Source organism: Suricata suricatta, chromosome 2 (genome assembly GCF_006229205.1).
Source record: "Suricata suricatta isolate VVHF042 chromosome 2, meerkat_22Aug2017_6uvM2_HiC, whole genome shotgun sequence".
Classification (NCBI taxonomy): domain Eukaryota; kingdom Metazoa; phylum Chordata; class Mammalia; order Carnivora; family Herpestidae; genus Suricata; species Suricata suricatta.
In genome coordinates, this window is record NC_043701.1 from 147,107,175 (window position 1) to 147,124,597 (window position 17,423).

Here is a 17,423-nt window from a genome sequence, read left to right on the forward strand (position 1 = left end):
AGTTACTTACAAAAGATCAGTTGGCTGTGAACTAGGAAGAGGTGATGAGCTAGCTTTTAAGGGATCAGGTATCCACGCGAGCCACTGCTCCTGCTCATGTGACACGGGGAGGTGCTGTGTTTGAATGGACACACCGGCGATGCTACATGGGGGACGTTATGGATAGATGATGTGAAATGGCTCAATCTAATATGCCTACAGGAAAGAGAATGTTTTCTTGAAATTTATATTTATTTTGAGAGAGAGAGAATGTGGGCAGAGAAAGGGCAGAAAGAGGAGTGAGAGAGAGCTCCCAGCAGGCTCCATGCTGTCCGTACAGAGTCTGACGTGAGGCTTGAACCCATGAACTGAGAGATCGTGACCTTAGCCAAAACCAAGAGTCGGACCCAGGCACCCCAAGGAAACAGAGCATTGATGCTGAGTTTCAGAGAGCTTCATCCTATTATTTAAATTTTTATTTTGATAAAAAAAAAACCCTGTTCTTTCATCATTACTTCAGTGTCACCGATAGTTGGCCATCTGACCTTAAAGGACTCCCTTGATCAGTGGTAAAACTTAGGACTGAGGTTGGAAGAGGAAGAAATCCCAGTGAGAAGAGGAGGCTGATGAACCCATGCACTGTCCATAGCTGCACTTTCAACACATCTCTAACTAAATTCACCTAAACTCCATTATTCTCTGTATTTTACAAAAGCTCAGAGAGGATAGGTGGAATCAAGGAAAACAGGAAAGTCCAGCCAAATAGCTCAAGGCTAAATTCTGCAGCCACTATTTATTAGCTGTTCCTCTTTGCCCCTGGCTGTGGCCAGCACGGCTTGACCACTGAGCATAGTCCCCTGAGGGGCCCCTCAGTCCCCTTCAGGGTGCAAGTCACCCACTAGAACCCAGGCAGTTCTGTCCCTGTCTGGGTAATGGGGAGAGCAGGCATCTGCTGACTCTCCACTTCTGCTTTCTCCAGGAAATGAGCAGAAACGCAGCTCGAGTGATTCATACTGAAACGTTGTGGGAGACTAACAATGCTGGCCGAGCCCTCTTCTCCCAGGCCTGAGGTGCTGTGGCCCGGTACCGGGGCACCTGTGCCTCTTGACATCTGCAGGCCCTGACCACCACGCCTCTGGGTAGGTCACCTTGCTCTTGGCCACCCAGGGCCAGGCATGGAGGTCCTGTCGGTCAGGGTGGGGCCTACCGGCTGCCTCTTGAAAAGCTGAGCATTGGAACACATGGGACCACCAGACCTGATCTGGGTTTGTGGATGTGGGAGAAGAGGTGAGCTGATGAGCAGGAAGTGTGTGTGTGTGTGTGTGGGTGGGGTGGGGGGGCAGGGGCGGGGCAGTGCAGGGCCACTCTGATGCCGGGATCCACTGGGGTGTCTGTCCCCGTTGGAGTGTGTGGAGCTGGGTTGGGCTCCAGCTCTGTTCCTCATCCTCCTACCTCAGTCAAACCCCCTCTCACGGTTCTGCTAAGGAAGGTGACTCGCCACACCAGGGGGAGGCTGGATGCAAGCCTGTCTGTGCTAATTCCCAGGGATGGAGAAGGGGGGCTGACGGTGAGACTCCTCAGCCCGGCTCCCTGCGTGGACCTCTGAAGGGTGCTGAACAGTGTGGGCCGTTTCAGCCTGGCCCCTCAGAGAGCTAGCTTTGTCCTTGTCCTGTGGTCACTCCCCGGGGGTCTGGTAAGTAGGTGCCTCTTTGGGCCTCCCTTGCCTTATGTGAATTACCATATCAAACCTTAGAAACACCAACATTTGCTGATTCAGCGGGACCCCCTGGCTCGCAGAGCATTTGCTTTTCTCTCCTCTTGAAACCATACCTGATATGAACCAATCCTTTGTCCCAGCATCTGTGAAGCCAGGAGGAGCTAGTCCAGCAGCTAAGGGTTTCATGTGTTACTCCTCCCAAGGAAACGTCGATGCTGCCATGATTTTCTGCATAATCATCCATTTAATTATTTGAGAAATTTCGAGAAGTACTTATTGAGAGCCACTTCCTAGCAAGCACCGTTAAAGGCGTCAGGGCCAGTGGACAGGGCCGGTTGTGCTTGGTATGATGGGCTGAAGGGGGATGGAATGCAGAGGGCTGGAAGGAGGGGGTCAGGAGGCCTGTAATGTGCATGCCTTTTGGGTGGAGGCCTGAAGGAAGGGAGAGTCTGAGCCCTGTGGTTTTTGAGAAATATACTTGGCAGGGGAATGGAGAATGTATGTCAAGGTGCAGTGCAGGGGGCCTGGTGGAGGCCAGTGGGGCAGAGAGTGGTGGGGGGCAGGGCGGGAGACCCAGCCAGAGAGGTGAGGAGGGCCTAACTGTTCAGTGTGAGGTCCTGGGCTATACCCCCTCTAAATGTTAAGTTTATAGAAATGAAAATTTAGAGACAGTGTATAGGATATAAGAAGTGTCACCTACGAGAGTTCTTCAAAGATCATCAGCATCAGGGGCGCCTAGGTGGCTCAGTCAGATAAGTGTCCAACTCTTGATTTCAGCTCAGGTCATGATCTCGCTGTTTGTGGGTTCAGGCCCCATATGGGGCTCTGCACTGACTATGCAGAGCCTGCTTGGGATTTGTTCTCTCCCTCCCTCTGCCTTTCCCTGCATGCCCTCTCTCTCTCTCTCTCTCTGTCTCAAAGTAAATAAATAGACTTAAAATTAAAAAAAACCATCAGCATCTTTGAGGTCCTTCAGAGGCCTGTCCTTTCTCTTATCACAGAACATGGCTTCCCAGAGTTCAGGGCTTATCATTCTCTTGCTTTTCTCTATAGTTTTCCTTCATATATTTAAATTGCTAAATAAGTGTTAGTTTTGCATGTTTTTAAACTTTGTAAATAGGAATTAAATATTTTTTTAAGACTTGCTTCGTTTGCTCCCAACGTTGTTTCAGGAATCGTACTGTTGCATGTGCCTCTGACTCACTCATGTTTACTGCTTGTTGTATAATGTTGCTGTATATAAATATATCTCAGTATACTTCCCCGAGTTAATGCTGATGGGCAGTTGGGATTTTTTTTTAGGTTTTTGGTTTTGTTTTTCTATTGTAGGCTGCTAGGTGCTCAGCATCTGTATGTACTTCCAGGGCTCTCCTTGTATATTGCGTAGATTCCAGAGTATGTGTGCAAGGATTCCCGCAGGTATGTCCCCTAAAAGTAGAATTGGTGGGTCATGGAGTTTACAGACCTTCACCCCTGCTGGGTGACACCAAATGCTTTCTAAGCCAATTGCATCATTTTACACACCCATAAGCAAGATGTTAGAGTTTCTGTTGTTCCACATCTTCACCAACATTTCATACGGTTGGAGTTAAAATTTTTGCCAATCTAGTGAAAATGAGAATATATCCATGTTTTTCATTTGCATTTCCTGAATTGCTAAGGTTGGGCATCTCTTCATATGTGTACTGGCCATTCTGGATTCTGTTTTGTGCTCAAAACTTCTGCCCATTTCTCCTTGGAGCCATCTGTCCTTTACCCTGTTGGTTTCCCATAATTTAATACATGTCCAGATATTAAGCCTTGTAACTTGTAAATATTTTTCTATTGTTTGTGCCTTGTCCCCATATATCCTTTGCAATTTCTATTAATGACCACATTGTTTAATTTCAAATGGGCTTCATTTATCCATATGTTCTTTTATGATATACATATATGCTTTCTAAGAAATTTGCCTCCACTGTGAAGTCATAAAATCACTCTCACATTATTTTTTTTTATAATTTTGCCTTTCATATTTAAGTGTTTTGTCCCATCTAAAAATGATTTTTAAAATTTTGTTTCGTTTTTCCCATGTGGATAATCAAGAGTCTCAGGTCTACTAATTAAAAAAGCCATTCTTTAGCCACTGATCTACATTATAAATCAAGTTGTCATGTATATGCAGGTCTGTTTCTGGGCTCTGTTCTGTCCATTTATTGATCCCTTTGCCAATGCTCTATGATATGATTAACTCTAGGCTTAGAACAAATTTTGACATCTGAGAAGAATCCTGTTATTTTTCTCTGCTTCTCCCATTCTGTCTTGACATTCTTGGTACATTCTTCCTTCACATGATTTTAGAAACAGTTTATCAGATTTAACATAAAAGCTATGTTCAGGATTGATTGAAAATACAATTTGGAGAGATATGATATCTTTATGAAAATGACTCTTGCAATTCATGCACATGGTTTGTACCCTCATTTATTTAGATATTCTTTAAAATGTTTGAATAAAATTTTATAACCTCGGGGTGCCTGGGTGGTTCAGTTGGTTAAACATCCAGCTTCAGTTCAGGTCATGATCTCACAGTTTGTGGATTCGAGCCCTGCGTCAGGCTCTGTGCTGATAGTTCAGAGCCTGGAGCCTGCTTCAGATTCTGTGTCTCCCTCTCTCTCTGACCCTCCCCCGCTTGCACTGTCTCTCTGTCTCAAAAATAAATAAAAAACATTAAATATTTTTAATTTTATACATTTTTAATAATATAGTGCATATTTTGTCTAGAGTTATTCCTAAGTGGTGTATATTTTTATATTATTTTAACTGTCACTAAAAATACATATTTTTGACTCGCTGATATATGCTCACATTTTAAAGAAGAATCATTTCAGATGTTTTATGGGTAAGAAAGGAACAAGCAAGACTATCTGTTAAAAGGCTTTGTACTAATTCAGGGTAGAGGTTTTGGTGGCTCACCCCAAAGTGATAGTAGAGATAATGAGAGGTGGTCAGAGTGGTGAGTTCTAGATACTTTTTGAGTGTGGGATTTGATGATGTTTTAAGTGTAGTGTGTGGGATAGAGAAGTTGAAGATGACTCCAGAGCAATAGGGAGAATGGAATTGTCACATCTTGAGCTAGGTCAAGGGCAGAAGGAACGTGTTTGCAAGAGGATGGTTACTCCAGAATATAGATTTGAACAGATACAAGTGGAGATGTGTATTAGACATCATGTGGAGAAATGAAGTGTTGGCACCCCCTGTTCCCATTTGACCTTCATAGTTGAAAAGCAAGACAGCTCGGCCTTCTGGGGGTTCAAGGGGAGATATCTTGTGCAGCAGGGAAAGAAGGAAGATAAGCCCCTCAGAGTTCTTGAGTCACACTCTACAGCTTTTTAAAAATTTATTTATTTATGTTTATTTATTAATTTACAAGTGGGGATTGCATTTGTTATCTCCATTTCTTATGCAAACCATCAAAATTCCTGGGCATTTTGCACCTGAAATGTTTCCAGGCAACATTCCGAAGCCCTTGGATGATGGCCCCATTTGAAGCATCTGCACACCTGTTAGAAGCTTAAGTCTCTAAGTCTAGATCTGTGCAATCCAATATAGAAGGCTCTAGCCATATTTGAAATATGGCCAGTCTAAACTGAGATATGCTGTAAGTGTAAAATGTACATCAGATATAAATGATGTTACAAATAACAAAAAGAAATGTGAAATATCTAATACTTAAAAATTTTGGTTGCATATTGAAATGATAATATTTTGGATATATTGTGTTAAATAAAGTATATTTTAAAAGTATATTTGAATAAATGGCTTAATTATGCTCTTTACTTTTACTTTTTATATATTTTCATTTATTTTTTTAACTTAAAACATTTTTTTAATGTTTATTTTATTTTTGAGAGAGAGAAACAGAGTGCAAGTGGGGGAGGGACAGAGAGAGAGCAGACACAGAATTGGAAGCAGGCTCCAGGCCCCACCAAGCTGTCAGCACAGAGCCTGACATGGGGCTTGAACTCACAAACTATGAGATCACGATTTGAGCTGAAGTCAGACACTTAACCTACTGAGCCACCAGGCGCTCCTTACTTTTACTTTTTAAATGTGGCTACCAAGACTATTTTAAATTACACATGTGGCTTGAATTTGTGACTGGCTTCATATTTCTTCTGGGCAGTACCCTTCAGAGGTACTTTGTGTTCCATGTCTAGAGGTTTTTGTGGGAAACACAGTTCAAGAAGGGTGGAAGTTAGAGAAGTGAAAAGCCACTTGGCCCAGAGAGTTGCAGGGAGAATGAAGGTATGGAGGGTAAGAAGAATAGATTTACTAGTAGAAGAATAGATTACTGCAAATACAGTAAACTAGACACTGGGCAGAGCACTGGAATTAGTAACTTATTTATTTCCCTCAAATGAGATCAGTTTCATTACTCCCATTTTACAGATGAGAAAATGGAAGCTCAGGGGCACCTGGGTGGCTCAATTGGTTAAGTGTCCGGCTTCGGCTCAGGTCATGATCTCACAGTTTGTGAGTTTGAGCCCCGCGTTGGGCTCTGTGCTGACAGCTAGCTCAGAGCCTGGAGCCTATCTTCGGATTCTGTGTCTCTCTCTCTCTGACCCTCCCCTGCTCATGCTGTCTCTCTCTGTCTCTCAAAAATAATTAAAAAACATTTAAAAAAAAAAACAAAAAAGAAAATGGAAGCTTGGAGGTCCTTCCCTCTCAGACAGCAAGACACTCAGCTGGGATTTAAACTTAAAGCTCTTGCGCTTTGAATTAGGCACTGCCCTCACTGTGAACTGAGGAAACACTTCTGGTAAGGAATAGTGAACTTTGGGCCGAAGTGTGAAAACTGCTATTCCCCTTTGGCAAATGGTTAATCCTTCTTTTGAGAATTCATCTTTGCAGATGATTCACAGCAAACAAAAAGATTGCCTGGGGATTCTTTTCATCTCAGGATTGCCTCTAGCAATGGGCCTAGGTCGTCCCATTATTAGGGAATGAGAGAGTTAGTTATTGGCAATCGATCAAGAGCGTGATTCTTGGTCATTAAACGGATAATTTAAGGGTAAAGGCAACATAGACTATGTTTATGATATGACGATGGGCGATTGGTACAATGAAAATGTCTATACATCAGTTATAAGTAAAATATGCTTCCGTGTTAAATATAGTATGCAGAAAAGGGAAATACTTGTTGATTTTTGTGTTTTTAACTTAATACTAAGAAGAAAATTGCCCAAGCAGCACTCGGATAGCAGTTTAAAAGACAGGCACAAACTATAGATAGGCAGGCAAAGATGAATAAAAGAATGTACACATGAAGAAACTGTGCTATAAGGTTGGTCAGAGCCTATCAGGACTTAGTAAGGTCGGAGCGTCCACAGTGAGCCCAAGGGCTTCCTCCTCTGGCTCTTTGGGTGTGGACCAGATCAAGGAGCGAGGGGCCCCACGTGCAGAAAGCAGCTGGCTGGGTGATGCCTGTACTAAGGACCGGGCTCTTTTTCTGTGTTTCTGCCCAAAGAATGCATGCCTCTTACTGAGGTGGGGTTGAGGGGACGGTCATCTCCCTCCTCCATAGGTGCCTGAGGCTCATACTTTCTGCAGTGCACCCAGCGCATGCGCAGCAGCTGCTCCAGTGGGGGTGGGGAAGGACTGCCACCATCTTTGAACAAGGTGAAGGGAGAAGAGAGCTGGGAGATCGGATGGACGTAAGTCCGGATGTTGAAAAGGGTGGGTGGGGGACAAACAAAGCAGGGGCAATACTCTGCAATCAGAATACAGAGTCTTGTAATTTTTAGCTTCTCCTTTCACATACTTGTCTCCAGGAAACATTTAATTCTGTAAGTTAATGGATGGGGGGCAGGTAACTCCGAGAATGAGTCCGCTGCTTCCGTATGGGGCAAGGGGTCTCTCTCAGAATCTCCCATCTAAAATACCACCTTGGTTCCAAGAAATATTTCTTCCCTTACACAATTTGAAGTGTCTGAATAGTCTCAATTTTGACCTGTGTATTTAATGTGATGATTGCCTCCCTCTCAAAGTAATTACATAATTGTGGCATTTTATTTTATTTTTAAAAATTTTTAATGTTTTTAAATTTATTTTTGAGACAGAGAGAGACAGAGCATGAGCGGGGAGGGGCAGAGAGAGAGGGAGACACAGAATTGGAAGCAGGCTCCAGGCTCTGAGCTGTCAGCACAGAGCCCGACACGGGGCTTGAACTCACCAATGTGAGATCATGACCTGAGCTGAAGTCGGAGGCTTAACCGACTGAGCCACCCAGGAGCCCCAACTGTGGCATTTTATAAGTGATAGAAACTTAGAATTGCGGTAACGTAGGAATGAGAAAGGTAAAGCCTGTTCAAGAGTAATGATCTCACAAGGAAGAAAATGATGGGAGCCGCGGTTATTACAGGTATTGACAAATTTAGGAATTACAAAGTACTCGCTTTTCTTCTGCTTGAGTCCACACACCGTATCTGTGCACAAATGACTTTCACTCCTGGGGTCCTCCTTCCACCTGCCCCTGGAGATGATTATAACCCGGAATACCTGGGTGTAATTACTAAATGAGATCTTGTAGTATGGATGTAGCATTGACACCTGGAAAGTGCTGTCACATTCTGGCAGTGACTCCTTTCTAATTAAAGGATGGCTTGGAGGGGGGTGGGGCAGGAGTTTGGAAGTCGCAGAGAAGAGGGTTCTTTTTTGGTTGGGGCATCAGAGATGCCTGGCCAGGGAGGCAGCCAGGAGCTGTGTTTGGAAGGTGGCGAGATTGGGTTATGTGGAGCTGGGGAGGGGCATCCCAGAGAGAGACTCCGGAGTAAAGGCAGAGGATCAGATGCTGAGTGAACAATTCATTTAGCCAGACCTCACTGGAAGTGCGGTGGGAAGTCAGCAAGGAAGGATGTTGGGCCATATCACTGAGGGCCAGGAGCTTGAGAGTACTCCTTGAGAGCATGAGGAGCCAATAAAGACAGTTGAGCAAGGGAGTGACCTGATGGGGCTGTGCTCCCCAGTCAGACACTCTGGGGTGACTGGGAGACATCGGGGAGACCAGAGGCAGAGAGGCCTACCATGGCAAGGCTGAGAGAGAGATGGAGCAGCAGTGGGCTCACCCTCCCAGTGCCATTTCCCCCTTTCCTGTGCATGTAGAAGAACTAGGTCTAGGCAAGAAATTATTCCTGGCAGATCCAGAAATTCACTAGCTTGTAGGAGACTAATTCTGATTAAACACATATCCGGGTCTCAGAAGAGAAATGTGAAGGCTCTGAACAGGAAGCTAATTTGAAAAGTAAACTTTCACTGGTGGGCAGACCCTGAAGGAGCATTATTCCAGGTGCTTTATGTTACAGGGGGGAGGTCAGTCACAGAGGGGTCTGAGCCCCCGCTTCCTGGCTGCCAGTAACACATTTCCTCTGCATTTTGGTGAAAAAACATCAAAGGACAAAGTTGCATCTGAAAATGTCTCTTTTCCTCATTAGCCTAAAAGCAGAGTTTTCTGGATTCAGATCTGCCCAGCACGGTAGAGGACAGGGAGCCCAAGAAAACTAGGAAGTTTCTTTACAGGTGATGTAGGCAATTTGTGCTCTTGCTTTTTTTGTAATTCTTTAATATATTAATTAATTCCATGAGACTTCAGAGATGCTTAATTCCTCACAAGTCAGGAATGCATACTTCCACATACGTTTATAAGTTTAAATAGTGATTTTTGTGTTTATTTTCTAACCAAATTATATTTGAAATTCAGTAAGCTAAACAAGAAGGTTGTGTGAGCTAACCAACCTTGGAAATGTCATCTTTTGAACCTTACGTAAAGGATGCCGCAAAGTCCCTGGTGGTTTCTCTCTTCCCAAGAATTTGGAAGATGAGGAATAGGATGGGGGCAGCTTAGTGTCTGGAGAGCCTTTCCCTGTGATGTGATTTCCACCCCATTTCCCGCCTCCCCCTGCCCCCCCCCCCCTGGAGTGGTTCAACATCACCTCTCCCTCCCTTTGTGTGTCCTTCCTCAGGTAGCAGTTCTCTCTAACCTGTCCACAGGCTTATTTCTCCTCCCCTCAGCCTCCTTCTCCAAAGCCCCAGCTTCTGTGACACCCCTTCTACCATCTCCTACCCTCACCCTACCCCTTCTCACCCCAAATAACCAGTTTCTTTCCTCTGCACGCTTTCCTCTGGGCTCCTGCTTTAAAGGGTGTATTGCAGGCATTGCATTGTGGCACGCCTTTACCTACCCCCTTCCTTAGGCTGTGAGCACCTGGGGGCAGGGACTGAGCCCTCTGGGCAGGCCCAGCATCTAGCAGGGGGTCACATTAGATGGTCCATAACATTCTCTGCTGAGAACTCCACAGCGACTCCCAGGATAACTGCATGGAACATGACAAGGACATTGCTGGCGTTCCTTTTGCCACACATGCTCTTCCCCATCCTTGTTCCCTGTGTTCCAGCCTCTTCGAATCTCTACCCTCTTACCCGAACACACATGGTACCTGGAATGCTTGGCTTTTGGAGCACTAACTTCTCCTCTCTCAGTGCTCAACATGGGCACCATCTTTTCTGAGAAGTCTCACACCATCACAACCCTCTCCAGCCTGGGCCACAAGCCTCCACTGGGCCTCGCAGCTGGGTGCCTCCCCGCCCAGCACGTACCCCATGCTGTCTGTTTCCTTGCCAGTCTCCCTGCACCCCTGAGTGTGAGCTTTCAAGTCCAGGGTGTGGGCCAGGGGCAGTTCCACCCTGTTCATGTTTAATAACCAAACAACTCGCCACACAGAGAAAGCCGTAGAGAGCCACAGTTCTGGTGGCTTCGCCTGGAGGGTGAGTGTTTAATGCTGGGCGTGGTGCTGGTGGCAGCCCAGGAGTGGCTGGCCAGCTGGTGGCCACCTCATGCCCAGGCTAATCAACCATTGGCCTTGTGGTTCCCAGAGATCAGCTTTTACCTGTGGGGACAGTGAGATCACAGGGTCCTATTCTGTGAGCTGGGACCACACAGCAGACCTGGCACCAGACCTCTGTGGGCCAGGGATCAGCAACACCTTTGCAAGTCCAGCCAGGGGAACGTCTAGAGTTTCCAGCTAGTGCCTAAGGTACCCCCAAGATATATTCTTACCATTGTTGATGACTGTGTCAAGCCAGCCTGAATCGGTGGAAGGGGATGAAGTCAGAAAAGTATGGGTTTGTCCTTGATTCTGATGCTTATTAGCAGTTTGATTTCAGGTAAGTTAACTATGTTCTCTGAAAGTTGATTTCTCTGCATCTTGCTTTCCTTGTCTATGTAATGGGAATAATCACACCTACCTTACAAGTTTTCTAAGATTAGAGAACGTTGAGGACTGTCAGCAGATGCTCGTTCAGTTATGGCCATTTGTACTCAAACAACGCTTCCCTGTGTTTTAGTGGGCAGCGAGCCACAGATGTGCACCCACAGTGGAGCGGCTCCCGATCATGGGGGCTGAACTTCTTGTCACTTGTGCTGTCTCTGGCCCATGTCTTTGTGCAGGCAGTGACAGCTCATATACAGCTAAGCTTTGAGGATCTGGCCAGGGGAACTGCTCCCTGGCCGTTTTTGGCAATGTGGAAGTCAGTGCGCATAGTGAGATAGAGAACCAGGGACCCTCCTGCAGGACACGGCAACTTCCTATATTCTGTTCCGCAGAGGTGTGTGCTAGCCAGGAGCGCTTGGATTGGAATCAGAAAACGGAAGTGTTGAGGGCCGGCAGGTGTAACCTGCCCACTTCCTGTCAATCAGGGTCCTCATCTTAGTCTTCAGGGGGAGTTTCTCAGCTTCTGGAAATAACCGAGTCATTTGAGGATGTAGGGCCCTGGGCTCTGCTGTTCTCTGCCTGTAGGCACTCTCAGCCCTTGGCTGATGGAGGAGGTAGGGACACTTGTTAACTGGAGAGGGCTTTAGCCGGCCGAGCTGCTGGTGGATGCTGGTCCTTGCACTGGAACTGGGTGTCAAGGCTCAGGGAGCCTCCAGTACCACTTGTTCCTGTGCATCCCCCTTACTCCCCCCTCTTGCCTGCCATTGTTTACAGGGATGTTCATCACAAGACAGGTCCCTCTGCACATGCTTTTGCACTTGCCCTTGGGAGCTGGCTCTTGGGGACAGCACTCCTGGTCCTGATTTCCATTCTTTATCTTGAAGATGCCCAGCTCCCCACCTCTAGCCCTGTCTCTGTGCTCCAGGATGAACTCCTAAGCTTTTGATTTCATTCCCTTAGTGTCCTGCTGTCCATTCGAACCAGTGCCTTATTGTGAGAAAACCTGAGATTGGACACACTCAGAAGACAATCGAGGAGGGGGGTGATACAGAGGAGAAACCAGGTCTAGGGTCGGGGCAGCTTGCCTGGACCACAGGGCTGGACCCCCAAAAGTGACTGAGGCCCCAGAGCACACTCATGAGGGCTCTTTGGACTTAGGCTCCTCCGGGAAGTGCAGGCAGGTTTTAGGAACCTCAAGGCAGCAGCATCATAATGGGAGCTGATGCACAGGGCAAGAGGAACAGGCACTTTGCACACATCTAGCCTGTGCTGGAGATGCTCTCACGTGTGTTCACTTGCTGAACTCTTTCCACAGCCTTGTTTTATTTCTTAAATTCATTTCTTTCGTTTTTAGAAATGTTTGTTCATTTTTGAGAGAGAGAGAGAGAGAGAGAGAGAGGGAGAATGAGCGGTGAAGGGGCACAGAAAGGGGGACAGAGGATCCGAAGCAGTCTCTGTGCTGACAGCAGTGAGCCTTGATGCAGGGTTTGAACTCATGAACTGTGAGATCATGACCTGAGCTGAAGCTGGATGCTCAACCGACTAAGCTCTGTCAGCACAGAGCCCGATGCGGGGCTTGAACTCACAAACCGCAAGATCATGACCTGAGTCAAAGTCTGACACTTGACTGACCGAGCCACCCAGGCGCCCTCCAAAGTGATCCTTGTAATCAGAGAGGTCCTCACCTACACCTGGGGTCTACATTAGCCTCCTGGCTCTTCTTGCTTCTCGTCTGTCTCTGTTCCAGGCCTGGTTTAGTGCCAGGCAGGAATAACATTTCTAAAATGTGTTTATCGTGTTGTTCTCCTCTCCCAAACCTTCAAGATCTCCTCATTATCTAGAACAGTATGCCTGTGCTGGCCCGATCTCCTGGTCTTTCATGACTCAGCTGCTCCGTGATTTCCCGTAATGCCCGTGGTCACCCTTCTCCCCTCTGCAGAGTCTGTCTGCTTGCTTGTTTCCTGCTCACGGTCCTGTTCCAGCTCTTTAGCTGGTCCAGGCCGGGATGTTAGTGAAGCCCCTTTTGAGCAGCAGCATCAGTAGGACCGGGAGAGGCAGAGGGACTTTCCATTTCCACATGGGAATCCCTCCCTCTACTGTCACTGCCAACTCATCATCTGCACCCCCTGCACCCATGCATGGACAGGGAATGCCTCCCCCACACCCACCCAGCACACACAACCACAGGCCCTCCGCCCACTCAGGTGCCTCCCCAGGCGTTCTGCACCGACTCCCTGTGTTACATCGCTTCTGCGGCCAATGCATCAAGCCAGAGGGTGGAACTGAGATCATCAGGGCCATTTTAATGAGGAGACACCTAGTCTCAGAGAAGAGAAGTAACTTGGTTGAGGCACCACAGCAGCCCAGTGAGTGGGCAGATTCCTGCCTAGTGTCTCTCTCTTGCTGCCTCGTGCAGGCTGCAGGAAAACAAGGCCTCTGGTGAAGTAACATGACTAAACCCTGCTTTGCGTCACATGCCCCGATCCTGACCCAGACCGGAAAACAGCTCACTGGCAGAGAGGGGGCCTTGTCTTTTCCTGGAGACCCCTGAGACACCCCCCACAGCTTCCAGTCCGCTGGTTCTGCCAAAGCTGTCTTCCCCTTTCCCTCTCCCCATCCCCGCCCCCACCCAGGATGGACTCTGTTTTGGCCACTGGCTGACAACAGGACCCTGGAGAGGTCACTTCTCTGCTTTGAGCCTTGGAACCAGCTGCGGACAAAGGCCATTAGCTTTGACCTTGCTGGAAAGTGGGTAGATTACATGAATCGGTGCAGGTAAATGTCTGCCCCAATAAATGCCCATCTGTCCTCCACCATCCTAGAAAAGACATGTGTCAGCACTGACTTAATCCCGGTCCCCTGTGAGGGTCCTCTTCCTGTCCCATTTTAAATGAGGACACAGGCACAGATGGGTTTCCTCACTAGGTCTAAGTCATTGATTCAAACTGGGGAGGCCTGGTTCCACTGTTTGTGCTCATGGCCGCTGTGCTGTGTGTGTTAGAACAGAATCCATGGAAGTTTGGGCCTTGAAGTGGTAGTTGTTTATTTTTTTGTTGATTTTTGTTAAAAATGCCCCCAGCTCCCATTCTCATAGGGTGAGGCCCGTGAGGTGGGGTCAGGCATCTGCTGGGTTGGAACCTGTGTCTTTTTGAAATGTTGATATTTGTTCCTCATGGTGTTTTTGGCATTCATTTCACCTTTTAAAAATTACTTCATTAAAATGTTATTTTCTTGGCTACTGAGATTTTTGGCATCCCCTTACATCTCGTGACTAAAGTGAGTATTTTACTTGCCTCACTCTAATCCCAGCCCTACCCCAGGGCGCCTCCTCCCCAACTTAGCCTGTTTTGCCCTGGATAAGAAAGGGTTAGCACCTTCTTATAAGAAGGCACTTTTGGGGGTGCCTGGGTGGCTCAGTCGATTAAGCATCGGACTTCAGCTCAGGTCATGACCTGTGGTCCATGGGTTCAAGCCCCACATCAGGCTCTGTGCTGACAGCTCAGAGCCTGGAGACTGTTTCTGATTCTGTGTCTCCCTCTCTCTCTCTGTCTGTCTTCTGCTCCCACTCTGTCTCTGTTTCTCTCTCAAAAATAAACATTAAAAAAATTTTTTTAAAAAGGCACTTTTGATAATAAAGTGGATTAGAGTGATTTCTTCTTGCCATTCTTCACATAGCCCTGAGAGATCCGCTACTCCCCATTTCCTTCCTTTTGCAAATAAAACTCAAGTAGGTATAGGGTGATGAACAGACCCGAGAGGGGGGATGGCCACAGGTTGCCGTGTGGGTTAGGCAACTTCTCCATGGGATTTCATGGATCCGCATTTGTTAGAAATTCTTGTTTTTGAAACATCTCTATTCAAGGAAACGCGATTCGAGTGTTTCACTTCAGTAAATATAGCTTCTTAATTTCAGAGGAAATCTGAAATGGTTTCTGATGCCTCTCCTGGACCTCCAGCCACTTTCCCCAGAACCACACTTTCACTTTATTTTCTCACCTGCCTATTCTGAAAATGTCACGTGGTGGCAAGCCTACCGAGGCATGCTATCGAATGAGTCTATTAGTAGCACCTATAGGTTTGGCCACAAAATAGGAGAGAGGCAACACTTAGACTCTGTCAGCCACCCTGTGCACTGGGAGGTCTGTGCTGGCCCTGTTGGTGATGGAGATAGTGGTTTGGACATAGGGGCTGTCTGAGTCTGGGGGAAATCCGAGTAGAGACCTTGGAGCGAGGGGAAAAAAACTTGTTTCGAAGAGGGGTCTAAACTACAGAGAGAAAGATTTGGGTGCCTTCAACATATAGGTTCCTTCATTCACTCAGTAACATTTCATCGAGCATCTGCGCTGTGCCAACCGCCAACACAGGTGCGGTGACTTCCTTTGCAGAGCTAACTTTCAGTGCACACACAGCTCTCAGGGGAGTAGCTGAGGTCTTCTCTAGGGAACTCAGGAAATGAGGGCACTTGACGCCTGACTCCAGGAACCCACTGCAGGGGCCCCTGAAGGAGACTGAGCGGCAACCAGACAGAGTACAGCAGGATACATGGTGAGATGCAGGGGCCACCGCTTTTGTGTGTGTGCACGTGCTGCTGAAGGGAGCATGATACCATTGCCTTTTAATCTACCAAATGAGCAGGAATTAAAAACTGATAAGTAAGGAAGTGTGAACTTTTACACATTCTTGGTTAGAGGCCTATACGTTGATGCAGTGTTTGGAAATACGTGTCAAGATCCAGCTATTTCCATTCTAGGAAGTGTAAGAATGTATTAAAGCTATTATTTAATCGTGGTTCTATGGAAAGACTGAGACACAAGGCCTATCATTATAGTATTGTTTATAGTAGTGAATAATTTGAAACTACTTAAATACCTAAGTGTAAGAGATTAATTAAATGAATGATCAGCATGGCTCTATAGATACCATAAGCCGTTCAAAATGAATTTGGGGGCCCTGGGTGGCTCAGTCACTTCAGCATCCAACTCTTGATTTCAGCTCAGGTCATGATCTCATAGTTCGTGAGTTTGAGCCCCACGTTAGGCTCTGTGCTCTGGGTGTGGAGCCTGCTTGAGATTCTCCCTCTCTCTCTGTCCCTCCCCAGCTTGCACCCTCTCTATCTTTCCCAAAAATAAGTAGTAAATAAAACAATTAGAGGACCTTTAACAACATGAAAAAGACTCATGATATGTTTTTGTTACAAAAAATTATAAACTAATTTATAAGAAAAACAGATTGAAAAAAGATACTTGTGATTTGTAAAACCAACAAGGGACAGGTTTCTAGAATATACTCCTTCAAAGCAACAAGAAAAAGACCGGCAAAGAAAAATAAGCAAAGGTTATGAATAGTCAGTTCACAGAAGAGGAGCTGCGAAGAGTAATAGGCATCTTAGATGCTCAGACTCCTTAGAGAAATGCAAATTAAAATGACAAAGAGGAATCACTTTACTTCGATCAGATTAGCAAACATTAGAGCGAGGGTAATTGGTGAGATGGTAGAGGAGCCAATGAGGAGTGTATGGTCTGGTGCCAGCTTTCTGGAAGCATCTTAGTTCATGGTATTTAGTTGAATGAAGCAGGTGTATATCCTTCACTTAACACTCTGCCCCCAAGTTCATATGCAGAGCCTGTCACATGCAGCCCCATGAAGGGGCCCACATGGGAATATTTAGGAGAAAATGGAGTAAAGTACTGGAATTCATGGGCAATCTGGCCATGAGTGTGGAGTGAAAATCAAAGAGGCACGTGTTGCCCATTTTGTAACATGGGGCGGTAGTTAGAAGGACCGCAGCTGACAAACACGGAGGCACATGCTAGGTCTTGAGGCACAATGCTGAGTGAAAAAGTGAGCTGCAGAAAATATGCAGAAGGTCATTCAGGAAACTCAAAATGCCTGTATTCAGAAAATGTCACCTGTGTCATGTTTTTTTTTTTTTAATGTTTATTTTTGAGAGAGAGTGCAAGTTGGGGAGGGGCAGAGAGAGAGAGAGAGAGAGAGAGAGACAGAATCTGAAGCAGGCTCAAGGCGAGAGAGAGAGAGACAGAATCTGAAGCAGGCTCAAGGCTCCAAGCTGTCAGCACAGAGCCTGACATGGGACTCGAACCCACGAACTGTGAGATCATGTCCTGAGCCAAGGTTGGGCACTTGACCGACTGAGCTACCCAGGCACCTCACCTATGTCATGCTTTATAAAGACCCATGTCGTTAAGCAGGTGGGTTGTGCAGGATGGGGAAGAAGGGAATGTGAGTGGGGAAAAGAGGGCTAAGAAATAAGTGAATAAACTGACCAATAAGTGAATAAACTGACTATGCCAGCCAGTATCGTGGTCCATCTCAGGGAAGACTGTGCTGGAATGTACCCCACCACCTGCCCCTGAGGGTCAACCCAACAAAGGAAACAAACAAAACTCCTACCAAGCCCCAGCTAACCAACCATCAAAAGCAAAAAGTATAAATAAAAAGTTTGCTTCAACAATATTAGG

General features: G+C 46.4%; 1 protein-coding gene across 11 annotated transcripts in view; it reads left to right on the forward strand.

Annotated features, from left to right (window-relative positions):
- Window positions 1-975: 975 nt before the first annotated feature.
- The window catches only part of WDFY4 (WDFY family member 4), a 274,355-nt gene continuing 257,907 nt past the window's right edge, over window positions 976-17,423 (forward strand). For 4 of the 11 annotated variants that reach the window (XM_029932101.1, XM_029932103.1, XM_029932102.1 and 1 more), the window contains exon 1: window positions 979-1,266. In XM_029932101.1, coding sequence (XP_029787961.1) covers window positions 1,221-1,266 — 46 coding nt within the window. In that variant the 5' untranslated portion in view covers window positions 979-1,220. Of the gene's footprint in view, window positions 1,267-1,378; window positions 1,673-17,423 lie in introns of those variants that run through there. The other 7 variants (XR_003905611.1, XM_029932110.1, XM_029932111.1 and 4 more) reach the window with 4 other exon arrangements.